General features: G+C 39.3%; 1 protein-coding gene across 4 annotated transcripts in view; it reads left to right on the top strand.

Moving 5' to 3' along the window:
- Nucleotides 1-23028, top strand: part of CHRM2 (cholinergic receptor muscarinic 2) — a 143079-nt gene extending 120051 nt beyond the window's left edge. For all 4 annotated transcript variants that reach the window (XM_059171946.1, XM_059171947.1, XM_059171948.1 and 1 more), the window contains one exon: nt 17564-23028. In XM_059171946.1, coding sequence (XP_059027929.1) covers nt 17564-19019 — 1456 coding nt within the window. In that variant the 3' untranslated portion in view covers nt 19020-23028. The remainder of the gene's footprint in view (nt 1-17563) is intronic.
- Nucleotides 23029-23415: the final 387 nt, after the last annotated feature.

Below are 23415 nucleotides of genomic sequence, written 5' to 3' on the forward strand. Positions count from 1 at the left end.
TTCAATAGCCCTAAAAAGCCTCAGGTTTCTCCAACCATACTAGAAAGTTTTTGACAACAGGAAACAAGTGAAGGTTGTTCCCTTTTTTATCCCCTGAATATCCTCCTTCCTTAGGAGGAAATTATCTGTTGAATGGTCAAGCAAATAGCCCCTTCAGGTCACCTATGAATGATTAAAAATCCTTTTTCTCTTGGTTTATTTTTCTGATGCTCTGACTTGAAAATCAGAAAGACAATACACAGTAAATTTATTTTCAACATCCAAGGGTAGAGGAAACTGGGTAAGCAGAGCAAAAATATATCATAAATAAATCTCATGTATTTTTGAAATGAAAAAGATAAACACACCGTTCTTAGTTGAGACTTCACACAGAAATCTCTGGCACGGAGTTCTGCTCTGTAACACAGAACATACCGCAAGAGCCAGTTTATTCTTGTTTGATTTTGTAATTTTGTTTAGACTTCAGGCTTCCAATGAAAATTGTCGAAATACCCTTCCTTACCCTTTTGCAAACTGTGGCATATCTCAAACACACCCGCTCCAGGAGCCTCATTTCACGTCTCTGCCTCCTTGCAGGGATCCTTGGGCAGAGATTATAGCGATGCTATAAAACCAGCATGCAAGTCACTAGACGACTGTTTCTAGTCTGTCCACTAAACATGTCCAGGATAAAATCACTGGCATGGGGGTGTCAGCTAATTGAGGAATCAGACAGCCGGAGAGACCAGACTGGGCGAGAAAACACCCTTATCCCAAGGACAAACCTTTGCTCTGACATTGGAGAGAATACACAAATGAACTTGCCAAGTAAATTGCTTTCCTGCTCTAATATATGATCTCTTGCTCCAGTGCTAAAGCCACTTTTTAATGAGTTGGTAGGTAAATACGGAGCTAGATTGAGAGAATTAGTTCATGCTTGTACGTTTTCAATATTGAGAGTGAAATGAAAATACAGATAGCAATTTGAATCTAATTTTCAAGCTTGCATGGATGAAGGGTCACAGAGGGAAGCTGAGACATACCAGGATATTGGGGGTGGGAGACGAAGGGATGGTAACAAAGAAACCCAGCAGACACAAAGCAGAAGCCTCTTCAGCAAGTACAGCAGAGCCCCAATCCTATAAAGTCAAGAGAGAAAGCAAGAGCGCAGTTTTCTCTGTAGGTATACGCAGTTCAGTAGTTAGGAAAATATAGATCTAAGGCAGAAGTCGGTGACGATCATCTCTGACCTCTCAGTAGGCATCAGATGGATCCTAAGAGAATTAAAGTAAAATTAGAATTCTCAAATGCTTTTAGAGCCCAGAGAAACGTTGGGAGTCGAACGTCCTCTCTGCCACAGAGGACAAAAATCAAACTCAGGGAGGTTAAATACCAAATCCAGTGTGAGAATGCAGGTATTTTGACATCCCAGACCCCTGCTGTTTTCATGAGTGTGTGCCAACACTATGATCTGAAAACAAAAAGATCCCTATAAGAAATGGGCCTGGGTGGAGGCCATGGTTGTTTGAGGTCCTGAGGAAGACACCGTCTTGCACAATTAAACATTTTTGAGATGAAACAGATTCAAAATAAAAGCCCCTCCCAGATGGCACCCCCAAAGTTCTAAATTAAAAAAGAAAACACACACAGCAACTCTGGCAAAGAAAACAACTGGACCAGCTACTAGTGAGTTAAAAGAGAGCAAAATGTGTGTTTGCAGGAAAGTAAGGGGACCAGGGATGTCTCAGATTCATTCTGCTGCTGCTAACCACACAGTGTCAAATCCCAAAATTACAGGAAGACACTCACTTAGATAAGTCAGTGATTTGGGGCTGAGGCTTATTTCACATGATAGGTTTGTTTAATTTAATCAAATTGTCCCATGAACTTTCTTTTATATTCATATCTCCCTTTTCCCTTTTATTTGTTTTACATCATATAGCTTAAAAATGTGAAGCATTTTGAATCACCATTAATAATATCATTTACTGTTCATCACCCTTCAAAAATGAATGTGTTCATAGTTAAACAAGAGCCATACAGAACTTTCTTTGCTCTCCATATTCACAGTGTGATGCACTTTGCTCTATATAACAGGATATGTAGACAGAGCACCCCACACTTGCTTGCCTTCCCAATATGTACACCGTGCTCTCTGGCAAGTCAGGACTAGTTTCTGGGTAATGTCGTGAATAGGTCACAATGACTAGCATATTTATTTATTATAAACTTGTACAGAGTTGAGTAACAACTGGTGATTATTTGAACGTGAGAGGTTGTGACTTCATGAAAATTGTTATCATATGGGAAAAGTGGAGGAAATCTTTGTAATTCCCATGAGCTTAAGAAATCCAAGAATATGCACTCTAAGTAACAGAAAGTCGTCAAGTGGCAGTTCCAACAGACCTACTATACAATTAACAGTTTTACGAACTGTAAAGGTTATTCTCTTTCCACTTCTACTTCCAACCTAGCCAGAGCCTTTTCTCCAGCCTTTACTGATGTCTGAGTAAAAGCTGAGAAGCCCAGGCCAGGCTCCGTTTAAATCCTTTCACGAGTAGTATTTCATTTAATTCTTGAAATGAATCTACTGAGCAGGTGTAGTCACTACATCAGCAACGAGAAAACTGACCCTTGGAAAATTTAGAAACTTACTGAAAATCTGGAGTGGGCTTGCGTGCGTAGACTGGAGTCTGGGGGTTGTCAAAGGGAAGACCCTCAACTGATGTTCAGAAAATCCGGTCAAGCCAGGGCTGTATCCAGAGAGAGATGATTGAGACAATGAGGACAGTTGATTGCAAACTGAAACCCGGTTAAGGATCCTTGGCAATGAGATGACTCTGAATACCAGCTTGGTCCGTGCCATCAATAATTTGTTGCAGTGTCTGACTTTAAGAGTTCCTCACTGCCATGGGGTTCTGTTTCTAAGACTCCTGAAGTCCTCTGCCATACCTACCTTCCTCGGACTCAATAGCTTAGCTTTAAAAAGTTTCCTAAACACCCTGTTCTTTGATATCTCCCAAACGAATCAAACCTTTTTTCACCTTCACCCTTCCCCTCCTCTTTGCAACACTAACTCTGTCTACAACACTAACTCATGTCTCCCCATGCCCTCCAGATGCTCTTCTAGCTCTCGCCTCCCCAATGCCACTTACTGGTCTTAACCCTTGAGACCCTCACTCAGCATGGTTTTCTTCTCTTCAGGTTGTCATCCCTATTGTTTTTTAAGCAGTAAAACCAAAAATTTTCAAAGACCTCTTCTGTTTTCTTCAAATCACCCCCCCCACTTCAGTTTACCCTTGGGTTACAAAATAGGTGTCTGTCTGTCCACCTTCCTCCCAGTATCTATCCGAATGCTGAGCAGACACGAAACTACATGGCATGATTTCTTATTCTCTGGCTTTTATTACCAAAGAATTTCCATTTTATTGAAAGTAATTAATAATTTTCTAACTCATTTAACCTCAGCATTTGGAAATACTGTTTGGTTCCTATAAATAAGAACGTGCAGTTCATAGTAAGGATAAAGGAGGGAGCTATAGGTTGGGTGTTTAAAAACTTGGAATTATAGGGCACCTGGGTGGCTCAGTGGGTTAAAGCCTCTGCCTTCGGCTCAGGTCATGATCTCAGGATCCTGGGATCGAGCCCCGCATTGGGCTCTCTGCTCAGCAGGGGGCCTGCTTCTCCCTCTCTCTGCCTGCCTCTCTGCCTACTTGTGATCTCTGTCTGTCAAATAAATAAATAAAATCTTTTAAAAAGAAAACAAACTTGGAATTATATCAAAACAAATTAAACTTTATTGAAATGGCTTCCAGGTGGAAATCTGAGGTCCCAGGAATTGTTTCAAACGTAGTAAAAGATCACCACATTCCACTTCACAATCCCTGTCCCCACACCGTGCCTCCTGATTTTGTCGTTTCTGTGGTCTAGCTACTTTTAGCTGCTCCCCTTAGGGCGGGTTCACTGTGGTTCTTCTGCTTTATGCACAGAGTCATTTTTTATTTTAATAACAATACCGTAAAGAAAAAAAAAATGTAGCAAAGTGGGTCAGGCTGTCACCTTTCAGCTTTACAGTGGGCTTTGAAAGCAGCCAAACAAGGGAAGAGCCAGAGGCGGCTGCTCACAAGTTACATTCCTAAACGCAGACACAGAGCTGAGGATGTTTCAACATGAACAGAGACAAGGCAGCTTACAAATGAGCCTGTTCTTAGAACACTTTGGCTAAGTGTTCCCATCTCGATGGCCACACATGAGCCAGTGAGGACTAACTGGAAAGTGAATAGACCTCATATCTATGTTCAGGATGAGAATTGCCCTGAGGCACTTTAGAGAGGGCCTGCCTGCTTGGCAGGCTGCGGTGAGCCCTCTGATCCCCTAAAGACTGTCCATAGGGTAGGTCTGAATCACTTGTCCTGCTACGGCAGGTCACATCTAATGTCGGCATGACCCCTTGGTTTCCAAAATGATGAGGCCATGTCTCTTGCCTGCAGAAGCATATTTCCAGATAAAGGTTACATAGTTACCATATCATAAATAAAGTTCTCTTACTTCTAGCCAGTCATGGCAGAAAAGGAACCTGACATTAGAGATTGGGAAATTGGCCTCTTCTGGAGGTTTCTCAGACAACCCACACCATGCCCTACGGTACACTCACTGAAGATGGGATGATAAGGGGGAGGTAGATTCAGGAGGCAAGGATGTGCATCAGGAGATTGGAGAAGTCCTGAGAAATGAGCACAGGTAAAGCCAGAAAAGGCCTGAAAACACTCACTTCAGAAAACTAGTTTGTGGCAGACTGAACACTCTATTTTGTTGCTCTTCTTGTTATAAGGTATTTCCCTTCAGTTTTACCTTCATTTAGCAGAACTGCTAAGGTGAAATTTTAAAAATAGTTGTTTTTAAAGTTTTTTAAATTTTTTTCAGATTTTTTTAATTAATTAATTAATTTATTTATTTGTCAGAGAGAGGGGGAGAGCGAGCGAGCACAGGCAGACAGAGTGGCAGGCAGAGGCAGAGGGAGAAGCAGGCTCCCTGCCAAGCAAGGAGCCTGATGTGGGACTCCATCCCAGGATGCTGGGATCATGACCTGAGCTGAAGGCAGCTGCTCAACCAACTGAACCACCCAGGCATCCCTAAATGTAGTTGTTTTTAAACAGTACTTGATGTAATACAGTAAATGTTAAGTCACAGATTAATTTTATGCATATCCACAGATCATATGACCATGTTGCTCTAAGCTTTCACAGTGTGACACAGAATGGGGTTTTGCTGTTTTTATATTTATTAACAACAAATCAGCCTTATAGTTTCATTATTTGTTCGTAATTTATGTAGGGGCAGAAATTTTCCTAGTTCCTCAGGAGGATCATATTCTCCTCCAAAATAAACTGATCGGTTTCAGCTAAAATATAAGTATAGAATTGCTAAATAATCTTTCATGGATTTTCAGCAAGAATTTCGTTTTTGAAATTTTGTATTTGAGCATAATTAATGCATGATGTTACATTAGTTTCAGGCACACAACCAAGTGATTCACAGGTTTCTACATTTTACTGTGCACGCCACGAGTACAGCTACCATCGCTCTGTCAGCATATAAGTGTCATTGACTGTCTTCCTTATGTACAGCAGGAATTTTAAACAAAGGTTTGTCTTGGACCTTGTGACCTTTCAGTTAGGAACAGAATTAGTCACTAACTTTTAGACTGATGTTCCTTGAAGTTTAGATCAAAGATTCTTACCATCTTGGCATTAAAAATCAGGATACCATTGAATGATCACAGGATTTCCTGAATGCTTAAGATGAATGGAAGCAAATAATAAAAGTAGCATGGAATGGACTCAAACAAAATTAAGAATTGCTTCAACTTACTTCCTTATTTTGGGGGGAGAAATAAGAGTGCATACTTCATTCCTTTTTTTTCTTTCTTCTTTTTGTTATTGATGCTCTACTTGTTGGTTAAACCACATGTTAGCGGCACATGAGTAGCTCAGCCAGTTAAATGTCCGACTCTTGATTTAGGCTCAGATCATGATCTAGGGTCATGAGATGGAACCTCATATCAGGCTGCTTGCTGAGTGTGGTGTCTGCTTTAGATTCTCTCTCCCCCTCTCCCTCTGTCCCTCCCTGCCTCACAAGCGCTGTCTCTTTCTCTCAGGGAAAAAAAAAAACTGCATGTTAAATGATAATTAATTTAATAATTATGACTAATTAATAAGCACCTGCTTGGAGCCTTGTGTTTATATATATATATATATATATATATATATATATATATATATTTTTTTTTTTTTTTTTTTTGAATGGTAAATTTTACTCTCCACCTCTCTTAGATGTGGAAAGAGAGTCAATAAGTTAACTTCACCTAACTAGAAAGTAGCAGAGATAGGTTTTGGTCTCAGGTTCAGCACCAAAGCTTTTATCTCCTGTATCCAGAGACCCCATCCTCATCATCTGTGGATAACTCATACGAGAGAAAAGCTAGCCCACCCTTACGGGGCAAAGAGGCCAGCCTTTCTGCTTGCATGTCTCTTAGAAGTATCCAGGCTGGCAGGCCTTTGCTGCTGTCTTCCTCAAGAGGAAGTGATGTTCATGGAAGAATTTCCCCTAGACTTAGACCTTCTTAAGAACAGAGACATTCTTTCTTTCTTTCCTTCTTCAGTGTATCTTTATCCCTTCTTCATCACCTAACACTCTTGGAGCACAGTTGCACACACAGGTGTGGGAGTCCAGGGCAAATTCTCTCATCTATTTCCTTTCACTCTGAGTTGTTTGGGGGATTCACTGACCATAAAATTCTACTCTAACACGTTCTCTTCAAGGTCCAGCTGTGTATAGTCCTGTCCCAAGAAAACAAAAACTAAAACCGCTTTGCTGATGGTACAGTTGTACTTGAAGGAAAAACATCCCATGCGGCAGATTTGTGCGCAAGCCCCCTCCACACATAGCCTGTCTCTCTGATGATCTCCCTTCTCATGCATTGCTCAGGTATAGACATGGTATTTGAGTATTTCAATAATGTGAACTGCTTGAAGTTTAGCTACTTTTTTCTTATATAACAAGGTGGAGCATGTAAAGTGTGCCAGGGATATTTACTAGCCAAGGCACTATAATTGGAGAAGGGAAGTGTCATTGTCATGGCTCTCACACTGGTCCCAGTCAACGGGGAGCCTGCCTCCTGGGGAAAATGAAAGAACAGGGCTGGCAAATCCTAGCTTAGTCTGAATGAGAGCTCTGATTTTCCAAAGTGTTGAGAGAGTCAGAAGAGGTAGGGGAGTTGGGTGCTTAAATATTGAAATAGGGTTGAGCAGTGGTTCCTGGGGAGGGGAGGGGAGGATGGAGGAAGAGAGGGCGAGGCTGCAGTAGTGATGTGGACTCCCAACATTCAATATGGCATGGTTCCCGTGGCTACCCCCAGGAAAGGGGTTTCCTTGCAAGCAGGTAGTGTCCTGAGTTGCCCCATAAAACTTGATTCTCTCTGACCAACTTGCTTGAACTCTAAATGAGGGCTTTAGATACAAAAATCTTTGCTGAGTTGATGCAGCTTTTTGTGTGTCCCCATCTCATTGCCATTCGATCATTTAGTAAAGACTTGAATCTTCTCCATGCTCTCATTTCTCACATTTTCATGGGATAACGCGGTGGTCATTTTGATCCATTCTAGAAATACGCTGCAATCAGACTCTGAGGAAACAATCATTTTGTCTTTCGACTGGGAACAATTAAAACAGTCGCTGCGCATTACTCTCTGCACTTCATTACTATTTTATTTTTATAGCGTCACATAATCTGATGTGAGTCATAGGCATATGAGGCCTGTGTCATTTCTGCCATTAAAAAGCTAAAGAAACCAGATTTAACCTTATGGAGGTGAATTCATTTCTTAGGATTCCATACCTACATTGTGAGTTCTGCTACCAGAAGAACAATTCTCTCTGATAAGCTTACACTTACAGGTATCTTTACTTAAAGAGGAAAATTATGTCTATAAAACACAATACACTGTATTTTCCTATGTGTATTTTTATGAAAAGAGCAACACATACGTTGATTGTTTTCCTTTCTGTCCTTAAACAACGTAACGTTAAGTAGAGACGTGTTTGGAATAAATAGAGTCCAAAGTACAACCAAGTGTCTTTTTCTCTACCTGTTAGAAGATGTGTTATTAAAATTTTCATTTTCTTTGTAATCAGAGGAAGAGAAATGAGCTGCTGTGTGTGCCTCCTAATCTTTTCATGATTTCCAGTCCTATTAATTCTTAACTATCTGAATCTGAAGAGTACTTCAGAGGAAACATACTAACTTACAACTCTTTTAGCGGCTCCCTGACCCTAAACTTATTCTTCTCTTTTCAAAACTGTCCTTGACCTACTCTCTGAAGTTCCATGTTGCTTTGTGTTCTGTCTCAGCTTCCAGTGGAAGGCACGTGTGCCATTGAAAAGGATCCCTAAAGGGATGCATTGTTTGCAATTGCTCAGCTTCTCTGGAACAACAGCTTTCATTCTAGAATTTTCTGTCACATCATAACAAGCCTCAACTCCTCTGCAAATTTGATTCACATGTTTAATTCAAAGCAATGAATTAACTAATTTAGAGTTATTAAACCAGCAGCCTGCCGACTTGAGGGGAAAGAAAAAGAACAAATTTTTTAAAAAGCCGACCGTACAAATCTCCAACTTCTCACGACGATAAGAAAGACACAGACATTGACTCAAATACAGCTGCCTAATCATACACAACTTTCAGTAGCTCTCTGAGAATTGCTTCCATTTTCCTTTCCTCTCCTTGTCAGGCATAATAATCTTTAGACAGAGGGCTTTCTCTAGCTTTGTGGCTGTTGGCCCTAGAAAGCACTGTTTGGTTGGTACCACTTAGGTAGGAGACTATGTGCATCCAAGGCTGAGTTCTTTCAGGCTCCTAGAACAGAAAAGGAAGTGTTCCCCAGTGCTTACTCAGATGGAATTTCATTTTGAAAAGTCAAAAGAATGGTTTATCCCATAGTGTGTTTTGTTTAGAGTTGTCCATAAACTCTTTTCCTTTTTGGCAGGAGGTACAGTGTGTGGAAAAATAGCTAGAATGTGCCACAGACACAAAGGCAAGGACTAGGGTACCCGTTAAACCATTTTAAGGTCTCTTTCCCTCTTAGTCATGACATATTTCTAGAGTAAGTGTTGATTAGGATGTGTTTTAAGAAAGGAAAAGATAGTTTGGCGAACAGGGAGTGAAAGTCTGTCCAGCGTCACTAAGAATAGTACGTTTGACAGGGAGCCAAAACTGCTAACATGTACATTGTAATAAGGGCTTAAAAGTTCTTTAAGGGGGGTGCCTGGGTGGCTCAGTGGGTTAAAGACTCTGCCTTTGGCTCAGGTCATGATCTCAGGGTCCTGGGATCGAGCCCTGCATTGGGCTCTCTGCTTGGCAGGGAGCCTGCTTCCCCCTCTCTCTCTGCCTGCCTCTCTGCCTACTTGTGATCTCTCTCTCTCTCTATCAAATAAATAAATAAAATCTTAAAAAAAAAAAAGTTAAGGTTTTTACATTGGAAAAAAATCATTGAATTCTCTTTCATTTGCATTGATGTGGGGCTCAGATTGCGGTTTCTGCCACTTTCACTCTTTCTCTACCATTTGCTTGTACATTTTTTCTTTTTTTTAAAGATTTTATTTATTTATTTATTTGACAGACAGATCACAAGTAGGCAGAGAGGCAGTCAGAGAGAGAGAGGAGGAAGCAGGCTGCCTGCCTAGCAGAGAGCCCGTTGTGGGGCTCGATCCCAGGACCCTGGGATCATGACCTAAGCCAAAGACAGAGGCTTTAACCCACTGAGCCGCCCAGGCACCCCCATTTTTTCTTCTTTTTAACAAAAGTACAGTTTGCATACAATTAAGTACACAAACCTTAAGGATACAGCTTGATAAATGTAGTTTAAGTGTGGTTGTCTTTTTTTTTTTTTTTTTTTTCAAATATTTTACGTGATGCATATCCGGTATAGTCTGCAGTTTTGTGCTGAAGTTTTCTAAATGAGAACAACTCTACACATAACTTCCAAAATACTTTTAACATATCCTTTGAGATAGAATTAAAAACCCAGTGTAGGTGATTTAACAGCTCATTCTTACAGTGTGTTTCAGAACCTAAAGCTTGTCAGGCTCAGTACAGTGGAGTGAACACCCCTAAGAGTATATTTCACTTTCTGAGAAATGTAATATGATGCACACAGGAAATACATATATATATATATATATATATATATATATATATATTTCTATTTATATTCCATATGTCATATTTTTATATATTATATTTATATTAACATACCATAAGTATGTGTGTGTATGTGTGTATAAATGTCACACACAAATGGGAGAAGGAGTGATAGATCTACTAGGTAAGGTATCCAGGAAAACTTCTGTATTTTTCACCCCCGTCTGACCAGCCTTTCTCTATGGATTCTGAGTTGTAACACTTGTCATTATATTGGCCCAGAGCTGTTTTCAGTAGCTAGAAATCCCATCAGTCTTTGTATCTCCCTGAGAGTATAAGCTCCTTGTAGACAAGAATGTGTTCAGTTTTGTCTTGTCATTCATTCCTCCTTCCCTTCCATCCTCAGAAGCCCTTGAAAGTATATGAAGATCTGTTCACCACAGAAATTCAGTAAGGGGGTTTAGGATAAATTAAAACAGCAGCAGCAACAACAAGGGAGCTAGCCCTGGTTTCCCGGCAGGCAGCCCTGTTGCTCCTGCAACCCTCACCCCACTCCACCTGCTCATGCAGTGAAATTCAGGAGTCGTGAAAAATCTCTCGATATGCCTACTCACTCCTAATGTGGCCTTTGGCTAAAGGGAAGTCTGATTCAAATGGGAAGAAAAGCAGAAATGTATTCCATTTCTGCCTGATGTTGTCAAAGTACCAGGGTGTGGAAGATCGGTATTCAGCTCTCAGAGCTGCACTGTCTTCTGAGTCCCAGGCAGGAGCCCTCCCTTACTTGTAAGTAAAGTTGAAAGACATTGAAGATTGTAGGGGTCATCCCAATATAGGCAAACCAGGTTTATCCACTGCATTGGTATCAAAATTGAAACTTTCTTTAAAGAAGGGGACTTTCTTCCTCAGATTTCCCTAACAACTCTCTGTTTCTCTCGCCTGACTTTCTTTTCTTCTCCGTCATCATTCATGGCAGGCGTGATGGATCATTGAGGTAGGGACAGTCCCAGATCCTATTAAACACCTATGCCCATGCTGTTTGTATACCAGTGGGATTAACTGAATGTGTAGAAGATCTAAAACAATATAAGCTGTATGTCCCAATGGTCAGCTCTCCGATGTCAGGGTAATTTTACATTAATATCTCATTCATCAGATTATTATATAATTCATTATTTTTAAATATATAAATTTTAAAAATAGGCTCTCTTTGCTTCCTAATTGGTGATAACACAATGTAAACTGACCACATCACGTTCCTCAGGCAGAGAGGAGACGATGAGAATGTCTCCGCTAACTCCTCAGTAGGAGGTAGTCTCGCTCCTAACAAGAGTCTGACATTTCTCTAAAACACTATATTGTACCATCTTTATAGTTTCCATGTTTTCTGTAATAGCAGTATTTTGTACTGAAAGCTGCATATTTTGACATAATATTATTGAAGTAAACTCTTCAATATCTCAGAACAGACTGCGTGTTTAGCCCTTATATGAACCATTTAAAAAGCTACCATGGGGTTAATGCTCTACCCGTGGAGGGACGTTCAGTCAACCTTGGTGAGGCTGATGATTTTATCCCCCGTGTTGGCTCGAGCTAGGCTGCGTCTCAGAGCTCAGTGTGAAAGACGTAGACCAAGAACACTCAGCACACCCTGCCATTTTTGGTAATGTGTTCAAATAGCTGCAGAAATGCAGAAATTAGAAATCTATAAAAAGTAGTACACACCAAGACTACATTTGAAAAATGAAGTTAAATAAATATAAACAATTATAAAATCAACTTCATGTGACTTCCTTTTGATTTCTTGTTCTGAAATTTTGTTATATAATTACGTATCTTCTCTCTGGATTCTAGTTATCAGTCATGGACTCCCTGTTTTGTTTTTTTTCCCCTGACTTTTCTTACTCTCCTAGAAAACTTCTTTTTTATTCAAGTTTCATGTCACAGGGAGCATAGTGGAGTCAGACACCTAAATTTGAACCATGGCCTCATACTTGCTAGCTCTCTAATCATTGTCATCTATAAAACTGGAAAAGACAATAATTCTTTTAAGGTTATTGTGATAATTAAATAAAATAACATCCAAAAAATTCTGACACTTAGGTTAGAACTCATGTGTGGATAAATTTATGATTAGCTTATTAAACTGTGGATGTACCTATGAAGAGATCATTATATATCAGGCATGCTGCCTGGCTTGGGCAGAGTATGAAGAAAATCCCATTTTTTAGATTTAGCTTCTATTGTGTATGTAAATACATATCAGAATCTTTAAAAAAAATTTTTTTAATTAACTTATAATGTATTATTAGCCCCAGGGGTACAGGTCAGTGAATCGCCAGATTTACACACTTCATAACACTCACCATAACACATACCTTCCCCAGTGTCCATAACACAACCAGAATCTGTTTTTTAAATCATTTTAATTAGCATTCTCCCTATAACTTCATAAAAATATTATTGAACTTCTTTGTACAACTTCTATGTAATGTGAATACTTTGGTGAGGGCTTATGTATTAATTCACATGGTGACATATTTTTATGATGATTGCTTTTAGGAAAATGTTTTAAATCTTAAATATCATATATTTACATAATCAGGAAACTTCCTTACTATCTGTATCTTATTGTGAATAGCTCCTGCCCAAAGTCACAATTTTAGCCTGGACAAGATGGTCCTTCGTTGTCTAAACCAAGGACCCAACTTGAACTTGGGGCAAAAGGCTTAGTCATGGCAGGTTATAGGAATAAATATTTGGGGCACACATTTTCTGCCAAGTAAGATTGCTCCTCAGACAAACAATAAATATTTGTAGCAGAATCTGGGAGTCAGACATGCGAGGTTTGAATCTCAAATAACTTAATTCTTTGATCTTTTGTTCAATGTGTATAAAAAAAAGCACACAATAATAATAATACCTCAGGAGTTGCTGGGAAGAGCAATCATGCCCAATACCTATTAATCATTGTCAATATATTGTCATAGATGATTTAATGTTATTGATAATATGGATAATAATAATTTAGTATTACCACTCCTACTACACCTCCTCACTCTTAGTGTGTTTCATTCCCCCCACACAGAATTTTCTGTCAACTATTAAGAAAAGTGATAATTTATACCCATTTAACAAATGTAAATATTAATGGCACTTAGTGTTAAAATTTATAGATTATGGTTCAGAGACATTATCTCACTTTGAACTTTCCCACAGCTTCAGAGGAAAAATGGGGTTATTATTATTCTTATTTGAGAAAAAAAAAGAAAATTAAGGTTCATGGAAGTTTAGTGACATGGTCAGACTCTCAAAGCTTATAATTAAGTGCAGAGATTAGCTCTTTGCCTTCCTCACTGCTATGCATAGAGATTCCAGTAGTAAAGAAACTAAGGCCAGAAAAATGTTTTTCTTGTAAGTTTCCATAATACTCTCAAAACTTAGTCATATGCTAACATTGTAAAATACCAACGGGGTTGTTACCCACTTACCGTAGTCAAATACTGAATCCTGAAGGTCATCTTCATTGTTTAGTCTGTTATGATTATGTCATTTCATCACTGATGTAACAATTTTTGCTTTAATAAAACCCTGCGCTGCCCCACCAGAAGCAAAAACTTTTCTAGAAATGTAAAAAGCAGAGGTGGGAAGAGACGAAAAGAAGCTGTTTTCTTTTAACAGAAGAGCAGCGGGCCTTGTGCGTATCGTGGAGAGACAGAACGCCATCCCTTAAACGTGTATGCTTGCCTCTGAGTGAAATGTTTTCCATTTTTACATATGGCCTTAGTATAAACGAGCAAATATTAGAACTCTAAGAATTTAGAGTAATATACTTTGTTGATAGCAACAAAGTATATTATTATATAAGTTTGCTCTGTTCTACCTGGGTAAAAACTCCAGGTACCCCAGACGGAATGTGACTTAGCTAGCAATCTTTGGGTATAGTTCACCATTATACAAATGCCTAACAATTTCTCTCGGATAAAGTATAATTCTCACGTGGAAGAGGGAAACAGGGAAAGAGTAGCGATCTCAAAGGGAAGAATGTAAGTTTTACTGACTTTTCACTCAGTAGCCTTGAAACCGAGAGTGATCGCTTCCGCCTCTTCTGTGGCCTCAGTTTCTGTCTTCAGATCAAGGGGGTCATAGGATGTGTTGTAAGGTGAGATAACATAGGGTTGAGAGTCTCCAGACTTTTTCTTTTAGCTTTTTGGATTCTTTGTTTTGGGGTTGTTTGGGTTTTTTTAGCCAAAATGTAATGCATGTTCCTTGTAAACAAGAAGAGGGTAAGAGGGTAAGGAGGAAAACAAACTAACAACTTTATTTAGAATCATACATCTCTGTATTACTGTGACGTTTAGAATAATAATGGGTATTATTCTTAGCACAAGCAATGGCAAAGGCCAGATGACTATGGACAAATCACTTACTCTTACCCTTTCTTAATCCATGAAATAAGAGATCAAACTAGTTTATTTTTTGACAAAATGTCATATTTATACATAATTCTCCAGAAGAAGTCACCAGAAGACTTCTTAAAATGAAAATAAATATAGTCCCACGTTTTATTAAAATGGATATGAAGAATGAAATGTCAAACAGGACATTCAGAAAGTAAATGTTTGGTGTTTTTCAGTCAAAATTTATTAATAAGAACGATTTGTGAAACGTAAATAAAACTCAATTTTAAAAATCTCAATGAGTTTAAAAAAGAGACAAAAGAAAGCTTATAAGCAAGTCAGGATTCTGTCTTACATTTACCTTAGCTAATAAGGAATCATTGGAATCAATGATTGGATTAGTGAAATTACTTGATTCAAATAAATTCCGTGAATAAACAGCTGTACGGATCATGACCCCCAAAAAAGTGCTTTTAAAGAGAAATGTTACTGAAACAATTCTCTTGGGTAAGTAAGTAGAGAATGAATTAATAGTACTAATTGTTAATCCTGTTTTGATTCAATAAGCATTTTTGAGCACCAATTACATTTAAGGCAGGAAGCTGGATGGTAGAGCTAGGAAGACTCAGAAGCCAAAATTCGCAGCTTTTCCAGCAAAGGAGGAAAAAAACCCTAGAGAGGTGTATCAGTTAGTGTCCCATGGGTCAAGGTATGAACAGCAGATCTATAGAAGTAGAAACCTACTAGCTACAATAGTCCTCCCTTACCTGCTGGGGAATATTTCAAGATCTCCAGTGGATGCATTTTGTGTTATGCGTTAACAAAACCAAACTCTTCATAACACCCAGTGAGGAACAGAATATTGAAGAAAGTGTTTCCTACTGAAGGTAATACACAAGAGACACTAGGAATGTTTATGTGATGGGTGAGGACCAAGCCCAGAGAAATAGGTTGTGGTATACAAGGGTAAGACGAGACACAAGGAACCACATTTTACAAGAGATAGCACAGGAGGGGTTGTAGAAGTGTTTCTTGACATGGCTTACAGCTCTAAATCTGGAGATCTGGGGTAAGACTGGAAATCTGCATTTTGTTTAATTATAAATTAAATTATATGTTTATATAAATTATAATTATATATTCACAATGGATGCATTGGGCAGTATTCTGAAGCATCTGATGTCAAAAGTAAATAACACTTTGTAAGACCCTTTTTCTTGGTGTGGTAACTGACACCTCGTATCAATTTGGAAGGCAAAATGTTTAGTTACTCTTCATTAACATCATTTTCTTGAGTAAACTCTTCAGCGTTTCCTCAAGATCTACAGATGCATATCACATATGTCATCACCTTTCTGCTTAAATGGAACTCTATTCTTAATATTATGAGTTCTGCTTCTATCATATTGTCTTCTGACTGTAACTTCCCACAACAATGCCAGACCACACATATCTGCCTCTTTGTTTGAACAGCTGCATACTATTCTGTTGTAAGAGTATTCCATAATATATTTAACCAGTCCTCTGTCAATGGGTCATTTTAATATTTCTAGGGTTTGTTTGTTTTGGGGTTTTTTTTGCTATAACATTTCTGATGAACATCCCTGAGCAGACCTCTTTGCACAGTTGTGTAACTATAACTGAAATAGAACTTCCAAGATGCAGTCTGTCACTAGACTTGGGCGATATTGTCTGAAAAATGATAATTATGCATTTATTAAAACTCAGCAGGGTTTGGCAGCAGAAAGGACACTCACATTTCATAATTGCTTCTTTGGCAACCCATGACTGCCACCAGCGCACGCACATCTCCCATGCTGGGATCTTGTCTTAATCATCACTGAATATCCAGCCTATAGCAAATACCTAATACAGAGAAGTTGCTCAGTAGGTATGTGAGACAAAGTGGATGAGTAAATTCTGTTCATAGTCTTAATCTCTGTGATTGACTCGATATGTGACCTTTTATAAATTACTGACTCTTTCTGGGCTTCAGTTCCTTCTTCTGACAAACAAATATAAATCCTAGGCTGACTGCACCAAAGATTTGGCAGGAAGAACAGTAGAATAATAAATTTGGTAGTGACTTGAAAAAATAAAGCACTCAGAAAATTCACATAATCATTGTCAATATGCTTTTAATAAATAACTTCTTTTGCAGGGCATAGAATATTGGAAATGTTGAGTATGTGATGCTAACTACAAGTGTAAAATAGAGATCAGAGAAAAGTAAATAGTCTTTGGGAGAAGGGTATTGGCTAATGAATTACTATCTTACCTTTTTTAGTATCAATGTCAGTATCGTGATGATACTGATACTTAAAGCTTCCAGGTGGAAAGGTGCTATTGACTATAAAAGTCACATTCCTAATATTTTAAGTTTTATGCTTTCTTCCTCCCCTCGGCTTATAATTTTTATGTACATACCAGAAACCTCTTGATGCTTCAGAAAGTCTTAGGTATAATTTTGGTTCATTCAGTTTAATTCATCAATAGTATACTCAGGGGCACCTGGATGACTCAGTCAGTTAAGCACCTGATTCTTGGTTTCAGCTCAGGTCATGAGCTCAGGGTCATGAGATTGAGCTCCATGGCAGGCTCTGCACTCAACACTGGGGTCTGCTTGAGATTGTCTCTCTTCTTTCCCTTTGCACCTCCCCCCACTCATGCTCTCTAAATAAATAAAATCCTTAAAAAAAATTTTTAAATAGTATACTTAGACAAATGATAGACAAATATTCATATCTAGATATGGACACATTCAAAATGTTATCAAACTTCAAATACATTGCCAACCTGAAAAAATCTTTTGAGTCCTCCAGTCTTTGCCTATTATGTGGGGGATTGAGGCAGATAGGCACAATAAAAATAGAGGAGAAGGAATGAAGATTTTGGAGAAAAAAATGGAGGTTCAAAAGGAAGAAAGCTGATATCTTTTAATGCAATGTTTATATTATATTTGTTCATTTTATTCTGTTTCCCTGCAGGTTTAAATGTGTATTTGGCTACTTGGCTACTTGGCTACTGATTAGAGAACACAAAATGAATAACTCAACAAACTCCTCTAACAGTGGCCTGGCTCTGACCAGTCCTTATAAGACATTTGAAGTGGTGTTTATTGTCCTTGTGGCTGGATCCCTGAGTTTGGTGACCATCATTGGGAACATTCTGGTCATGGTCTCCATTAAAGTCAACCGCCACCTCCAGACCGTCAACAATTACTTTTTGTTCAGCCTGGCCTGTGCTGACCTCATCATTGGTGTTTTCTCCATGAACTTGTACACCCTCTACACTGTGATTGGCTACTGGCCTTTGGGACCTGTGGTATGTGACCTTTGGCTAGCCCTGGACTATGTGGTCAGCAATGCGTCCGTGATGAATCTGCTCATTATCAGCTTTGACAGGTACTTCTGCGTCACAAAACCACTCACCTACCCAGTCAAGCGGACCACGAAAATGGCAGGTATGATGATTGCTGCTGCCTGGGTCCTCTCCTTTATCCTCTGGGCCCCAGCCATTCTCTTCTGGCAGTTCATTGTAGGGGTGAGGACTGTGGAGGATGGGGAATGCTACATTCAGTTTTTCTCCAACGCTGCTGTCACCTTTGGTACTGCCATTGCGGCCTTCTATTTGCCTGTGATCATCATGACTGTGTTATACTGGCACATATCCCGAGCCAGCAAGAGCAGGATAAAGAAGGACAAGAAGGAGCCTGTGGCCAACCAAGACCCAGTTTCTCCCAGTCTGGTACAAGGCAGGATAGTGAAGCCAAACAACAACAACGTGCCCGGCAGTGATGATGGCCTGGAGCACAACAAAATCCAGAATGGCAAAGCCCCCAGAGATGCAGTGACCGAAAACTGTGTCCAGGGAGAGGAGAAAGAGAGCTCCAATGATTCCACCTCCGTCAGTGCCGTCGCCTCTAACATGAGAGATGATGACGTCACCCAGGATGAGAACACAGTGTCCACTTCTCTGGGTCATTCCAAAGATGAGAACTCTAAGCAAACGTGCATCAAAATTGTCACCAAGACCCAAAAAGGTGATTTGTGTACCCCAACTAATACCACCGTGGAGCTCGTTGGTTCTGCAGGTCAGAACGGAGATGAAAAGCAGAACATTGTAGCTCGCAAGATTGTGAAGATGACTAAGCAGCCCGCCAAAAAGAAGCCTCCTCCCTCCCGGGAGAAGAAAGTGACCAGGACGATCTTGGCTATTCTGTTGGCTTTCATCATCACTTGGGCCCCATACAATGTCATGGTGCTCATTAACACCTTCTGTGCACCCTGCATCCCCAACACAGTGTGGACAATTGGCTACTGGCTCTGTTACATCAATAGCACTATCAACCCTGCCTGCTATGCACTTTGTAATGCCACCTTCAAGAAGACCTTTAAACATCTTCTCATGTGTCATTATAAGAACATAGGCGCTACAAGGTAAAACATCTTTGTGGAGAAGGAAGGTGGTCAGGGGAGCTTGGGAGAAAGGGGATAAAAGAGCTCCCAGTTTTAAAATTCTCTGCCATTGCACTTTATAGTCTTATTATGGAATGTGCAATTAAGGAGCCTAACAGTGACACTTTTATCGTGCCTATGCTCCAGTTTGAGAAACCTGCACCTTATAAACCCTGCCAGTTTAGGAGCAGTGAGACCATGAAAGAGACGTGTTGGAGTTGTGGTTTAAGGGACAATCTACGCTTTCTTGTACTCTCTTGAAGAAGGGCTTGTGAATCTACGATTTTATCTCTGCACAAGAAGAATAACCTCACTTGTTTTCCCATTTTTTTTTTTTTGTTCCTGTGTGTCCATACAAGGATGAAATGCCACAGTTACAAGCTAACATGGAGACTTATACATAAGGAAGTAGACATCACACAATGGAAAAGTGAAGAAAGAGAGTCAAAACAGGATGTAGAAAGATCTCCAGAGTGCTAAGCATGTATTATTCTTTTGTTACAGTTTTATTTGGAGAATTACAACATACTAAATGTTCTTTTCCCCCCACCTTTCCCTTTCCCACCATCTAAAGAAAGCAAACAAACAAAAACCGTAACTAGATCATATCATTATTTTTCTCATTATAGCATCGGCTTTTGTACTTCCCTGTTTTGCATTGTGTAAGGGCAAAAATCGGCAGGACTTCCACTAAATACAAGCAGACACAGCCATGAAAATGGGCCTTTCACCCCTGCCCACTGTGTCATTTGCATTCTTTGGGCGTATAAAAGCCTGTAATCACTTAGTTTGCTTATGATCCTTTAGGTGAAATGTTTTCACCAATTGGGTTTTCTCCTAAACGAGCTCCTTTTGTGAATGGAATAGCCTACCTAATACAGAAACGTGCTTGAGAAACCAAAGTCATTTTTTAAACCGAGGTTTTGTCAAATTAAATAGTAGTCCTTTTTAGTTGGAGGAAGTTGACCGAGGCCAGATGAATTTTGCAAAAGGCAAATCGAAGGCTGAGAGGGCATTCCCTTTCAACCGGAATTTTCCTGACCCATGTATGTAATGCTGACTTGAAAAACATGAACTTCTGGCCTTTGTCAGCAGGACGAAGCTACTTTACTTGTTTAGAATCCTAAGTAGGATTAACGTACTCTTGTGGCACCAGTGACTTCTGGGTCAGTCCCAAGAGAATAAGGCCTTCTGTTCAATGCCGGTTATCAAGTGATATTCAATTCATAGTCAAATGAGATTGTTTATAGCCATCCCGTGTCCCATTGGAAAAGAAAAAGTCATTAAAAAAACATTTCCCGAAACCACCTGTTCCATCTTCCTCAAATTGTCAATTCTCCCTAAAATTTTGTGACTTCAAAATTCTGTCCATAGAAGTATAGTAATCTTTGTGCAGACATGTAGCGGATAACAAAGGGAGGCCTCGTGAGATCAGCAAAATCTGAAGAATCGGCTGAATTTGCTGAAAATCAGCAAAATCGGTAGCCGTGCCTGTGTCACTTCTCATTATTTCTTTAGTTCTAGACCATCAAAAGTCAGATCAGGAACGAATACCCAAATAGTAGCTTTATATAGAATCTTGTCCATGTAGAGACTTTTGATTTGGTATGCCTAATAAATATATGATTGTGTTGACTCACATTTAGCTATTTTTTAATCCCTCAACTTTTTTTTCTTTCTGTATGTGCTATAGCCTTAAAATCAGATTTTCTAAAGTTGGCCTACTCAATAGAAATCAGATTTGTAAAACCAACTTCAAATTTTCTATTTCACATTTTAGATCTATGGGCCTTACGGTATCGTGGCCAGTAATATACATATGAGTAGCATGATTAATTTTTCAGTATTAAACCTTAGCACTTTAGAGGGTTTCGTGTGACTTGCCTCATCGAAGGCATCTCAACAATTTTGAGAGTTTAAAAAAAAAAAGCACAAGGTAAACAACAACAAAAAAGAAGCGTTATTAAGAAGCAAATTGCCAACAATAGTTGCGTGTAACTTACCCTTTATAAAAATAACTTCTGTTTGAATATCTTCAGTCATTCCCCCACCAATCTCCTGGGTATAAACATACACCATCAGTTCATACAGATTCCTTTACTCCGCAGTTACTGAGATGTTTACAGTTTTAAATCCACACTAACTTTTATTTTATTTCTTCAAATCAGTGAATCAGTTGAATGGAAGGGACATTAAGCCAATGGGCTCTTTGGTTTGCTGTACATGAAACAACTGACTGGCTGAATATTTCACTTACTAACTTATCCTTTTATGCTGTAGATTCAGCTTTAGTTGGGACAGACTCTTTGGATTCAAGGATTTCAGGTGTCTGGATTTGGGTCTTTTCTGGTCCACTCTAACAGTTCAACTCACAGTGAATCAAACTGCCTCTTGCTCTTCATTGCCATGATACCCTTCCCTTCCTTCTTTCTGTTCTTGGTCTTCGCCACGGCCACCACAACCTTGTTGAAAGAGAAACCATCACGCATCACAGCAAAGATGTGACTATATACTGACACATCATGGAACCTTTGCCAACTGGAATCAGAGCAATGGAAAGCATACTGAACATGGTAGATGATTAGAAAGACACAGAGGTTGTATTCAAAGGTTTGCACTAACTGTTGCTGGATTTGTCTATTTCAGTGGCTCTCACACAGGAACAATGTTGCACCCCCAGGGACATTTAACAATGTGTGGAGACATTGTTGGTGGTCACAACTTGGGGGGAGCTAAAGACATCCTGGTAGATAGAGGCCGGGGAGGCTGCTAAACAGCTCACAAGGATAGCCTCCCCTTCACACATACAACTAAGAATCAACAGCTCCAAGTGTCGATCACACCAAAGTCGAGAAACCCTGGTCTATTTTAAGGAATTCTAGAGCTTGCTTCGTATACATGGCAAAATAATCCTGTATCACTATAAGAATATCACTGCAAATTGCTCACCTGTTTCAAAAGGTAATGCTAACCAGTTGTGTGTCAGACACACTGTCATCCATGAGTCTGGTGTATTTGGAATTCACAGATTGGGTACACAGGGGACATTGACATATCCAGAATTACCAGGCTGTGCAATAGCACATTGTCTCCAACATCTTCATGTCCCATTACAATTGTCACAGAGTCCAGTCAATTGAGGTTGCTGGTAATTGGCCATTAAAAGGATTGCAGTTGATGGGGTCAGTTTCTATTGGAGCTGCCACTTTTCCTTTCAAGAACATTGAGAGCCTCTTTCAGAAACTATATGATTCACCTCCTTTATTTTCACTGGGAAGGTGAACATCTGTCAAGAATTTCTTCTGTCCTCATAGCAATAATGTAAATATTCCAGAGTGGTCTTACAAGAAGAGGAGATTAAGAATGTCAAAAAGCCAGTTCATTTCTTAAAAAAAAAAAAAAGAAAGAAAGAAAGAAATGATTCCCCCTTTACCAGTTCAAATTAATTTTAATATCAGCTCCAAACTGTTAGAACAAAGTCACCAATATAATAAGTCACATGGGATAAGCTTTCCCATTTGAATGTGGAAGCTGGAGGTCCCACACACTTCTGCTCTTTATCCATTTACTGCTTTTTTTTGATCCTGGAGATCTGACACTAGGGAAGACAAATTCAAAATGAGGGCGACATACACGTAGAAATGCAATCTACTTTTATTTTCTCCTATGTAGTTCGCTGGTAGTGGCCTTTCCCCAGTTTGATGATATCCCTTTCAACAACCACAGCACTGGTGTTGCAAATAGATTAGGGAAGCACCCAAAGCTGGATGAATTGTGCAAAGTGTATTTTCAGCATGTACATATAATACCATGCTTCTTAAATATGCTTCTTTGAAAAGAGTGCACGCTGCAGCATGAACTGTGTGCATATTTAATGTATCTTTCTGGAATATGCTGTATGCTTCCTATACATATTCTATAAATAAAGTAATGAACTGTATCATAGAAATACATATTTCTGTATGCAAATAAATATATTATACACAAAATCTTAATATGCAGTATGGTATATGTTGCTTTAGAGAGTAACAACACTAGATTTTATATGCCCAATTTTTTAAATTGCTTTTGAAGGAAGTACTTGCTTTTGAAGGAAGAGGTTTAAGAACAGCCAAAATCCTACCCATATTACCATTAAGCTGTTTTATAATCTTTGAAAGCATGGCACTGATTTTAAATATCTCTTGGAGGAATATATTAATAAATCTTTGCTGGTGTCAGCCCACGTGACGAGAATGCTCTTTGCTCCTATGCTCCCGACTGGCCTGTGACTAGAATCTTTCTGGCTGTTACTGTTCCAACAGCTGTGTTGATCTAACGTCTGATTGCCTGATGAGATTGCAACCAATTCATTGACATACAGCTTTGCTCTCCTCCAAATT

Source organism: Mustela lutreola, chromosome 4 (assembly GCF_030435805.1).
Source record: "Mustela lutreola isolate mMusLut2 chromosome 4, mMusLut2.pri, whole genome shotgun sequence".
Taxonomy (NCBI): domain Eukaryota; kingdom Metazoa; phylum Chordata; class Mammalia; order Carnivora; family Mustelidae; genus Mustela; species Mustela lutreola.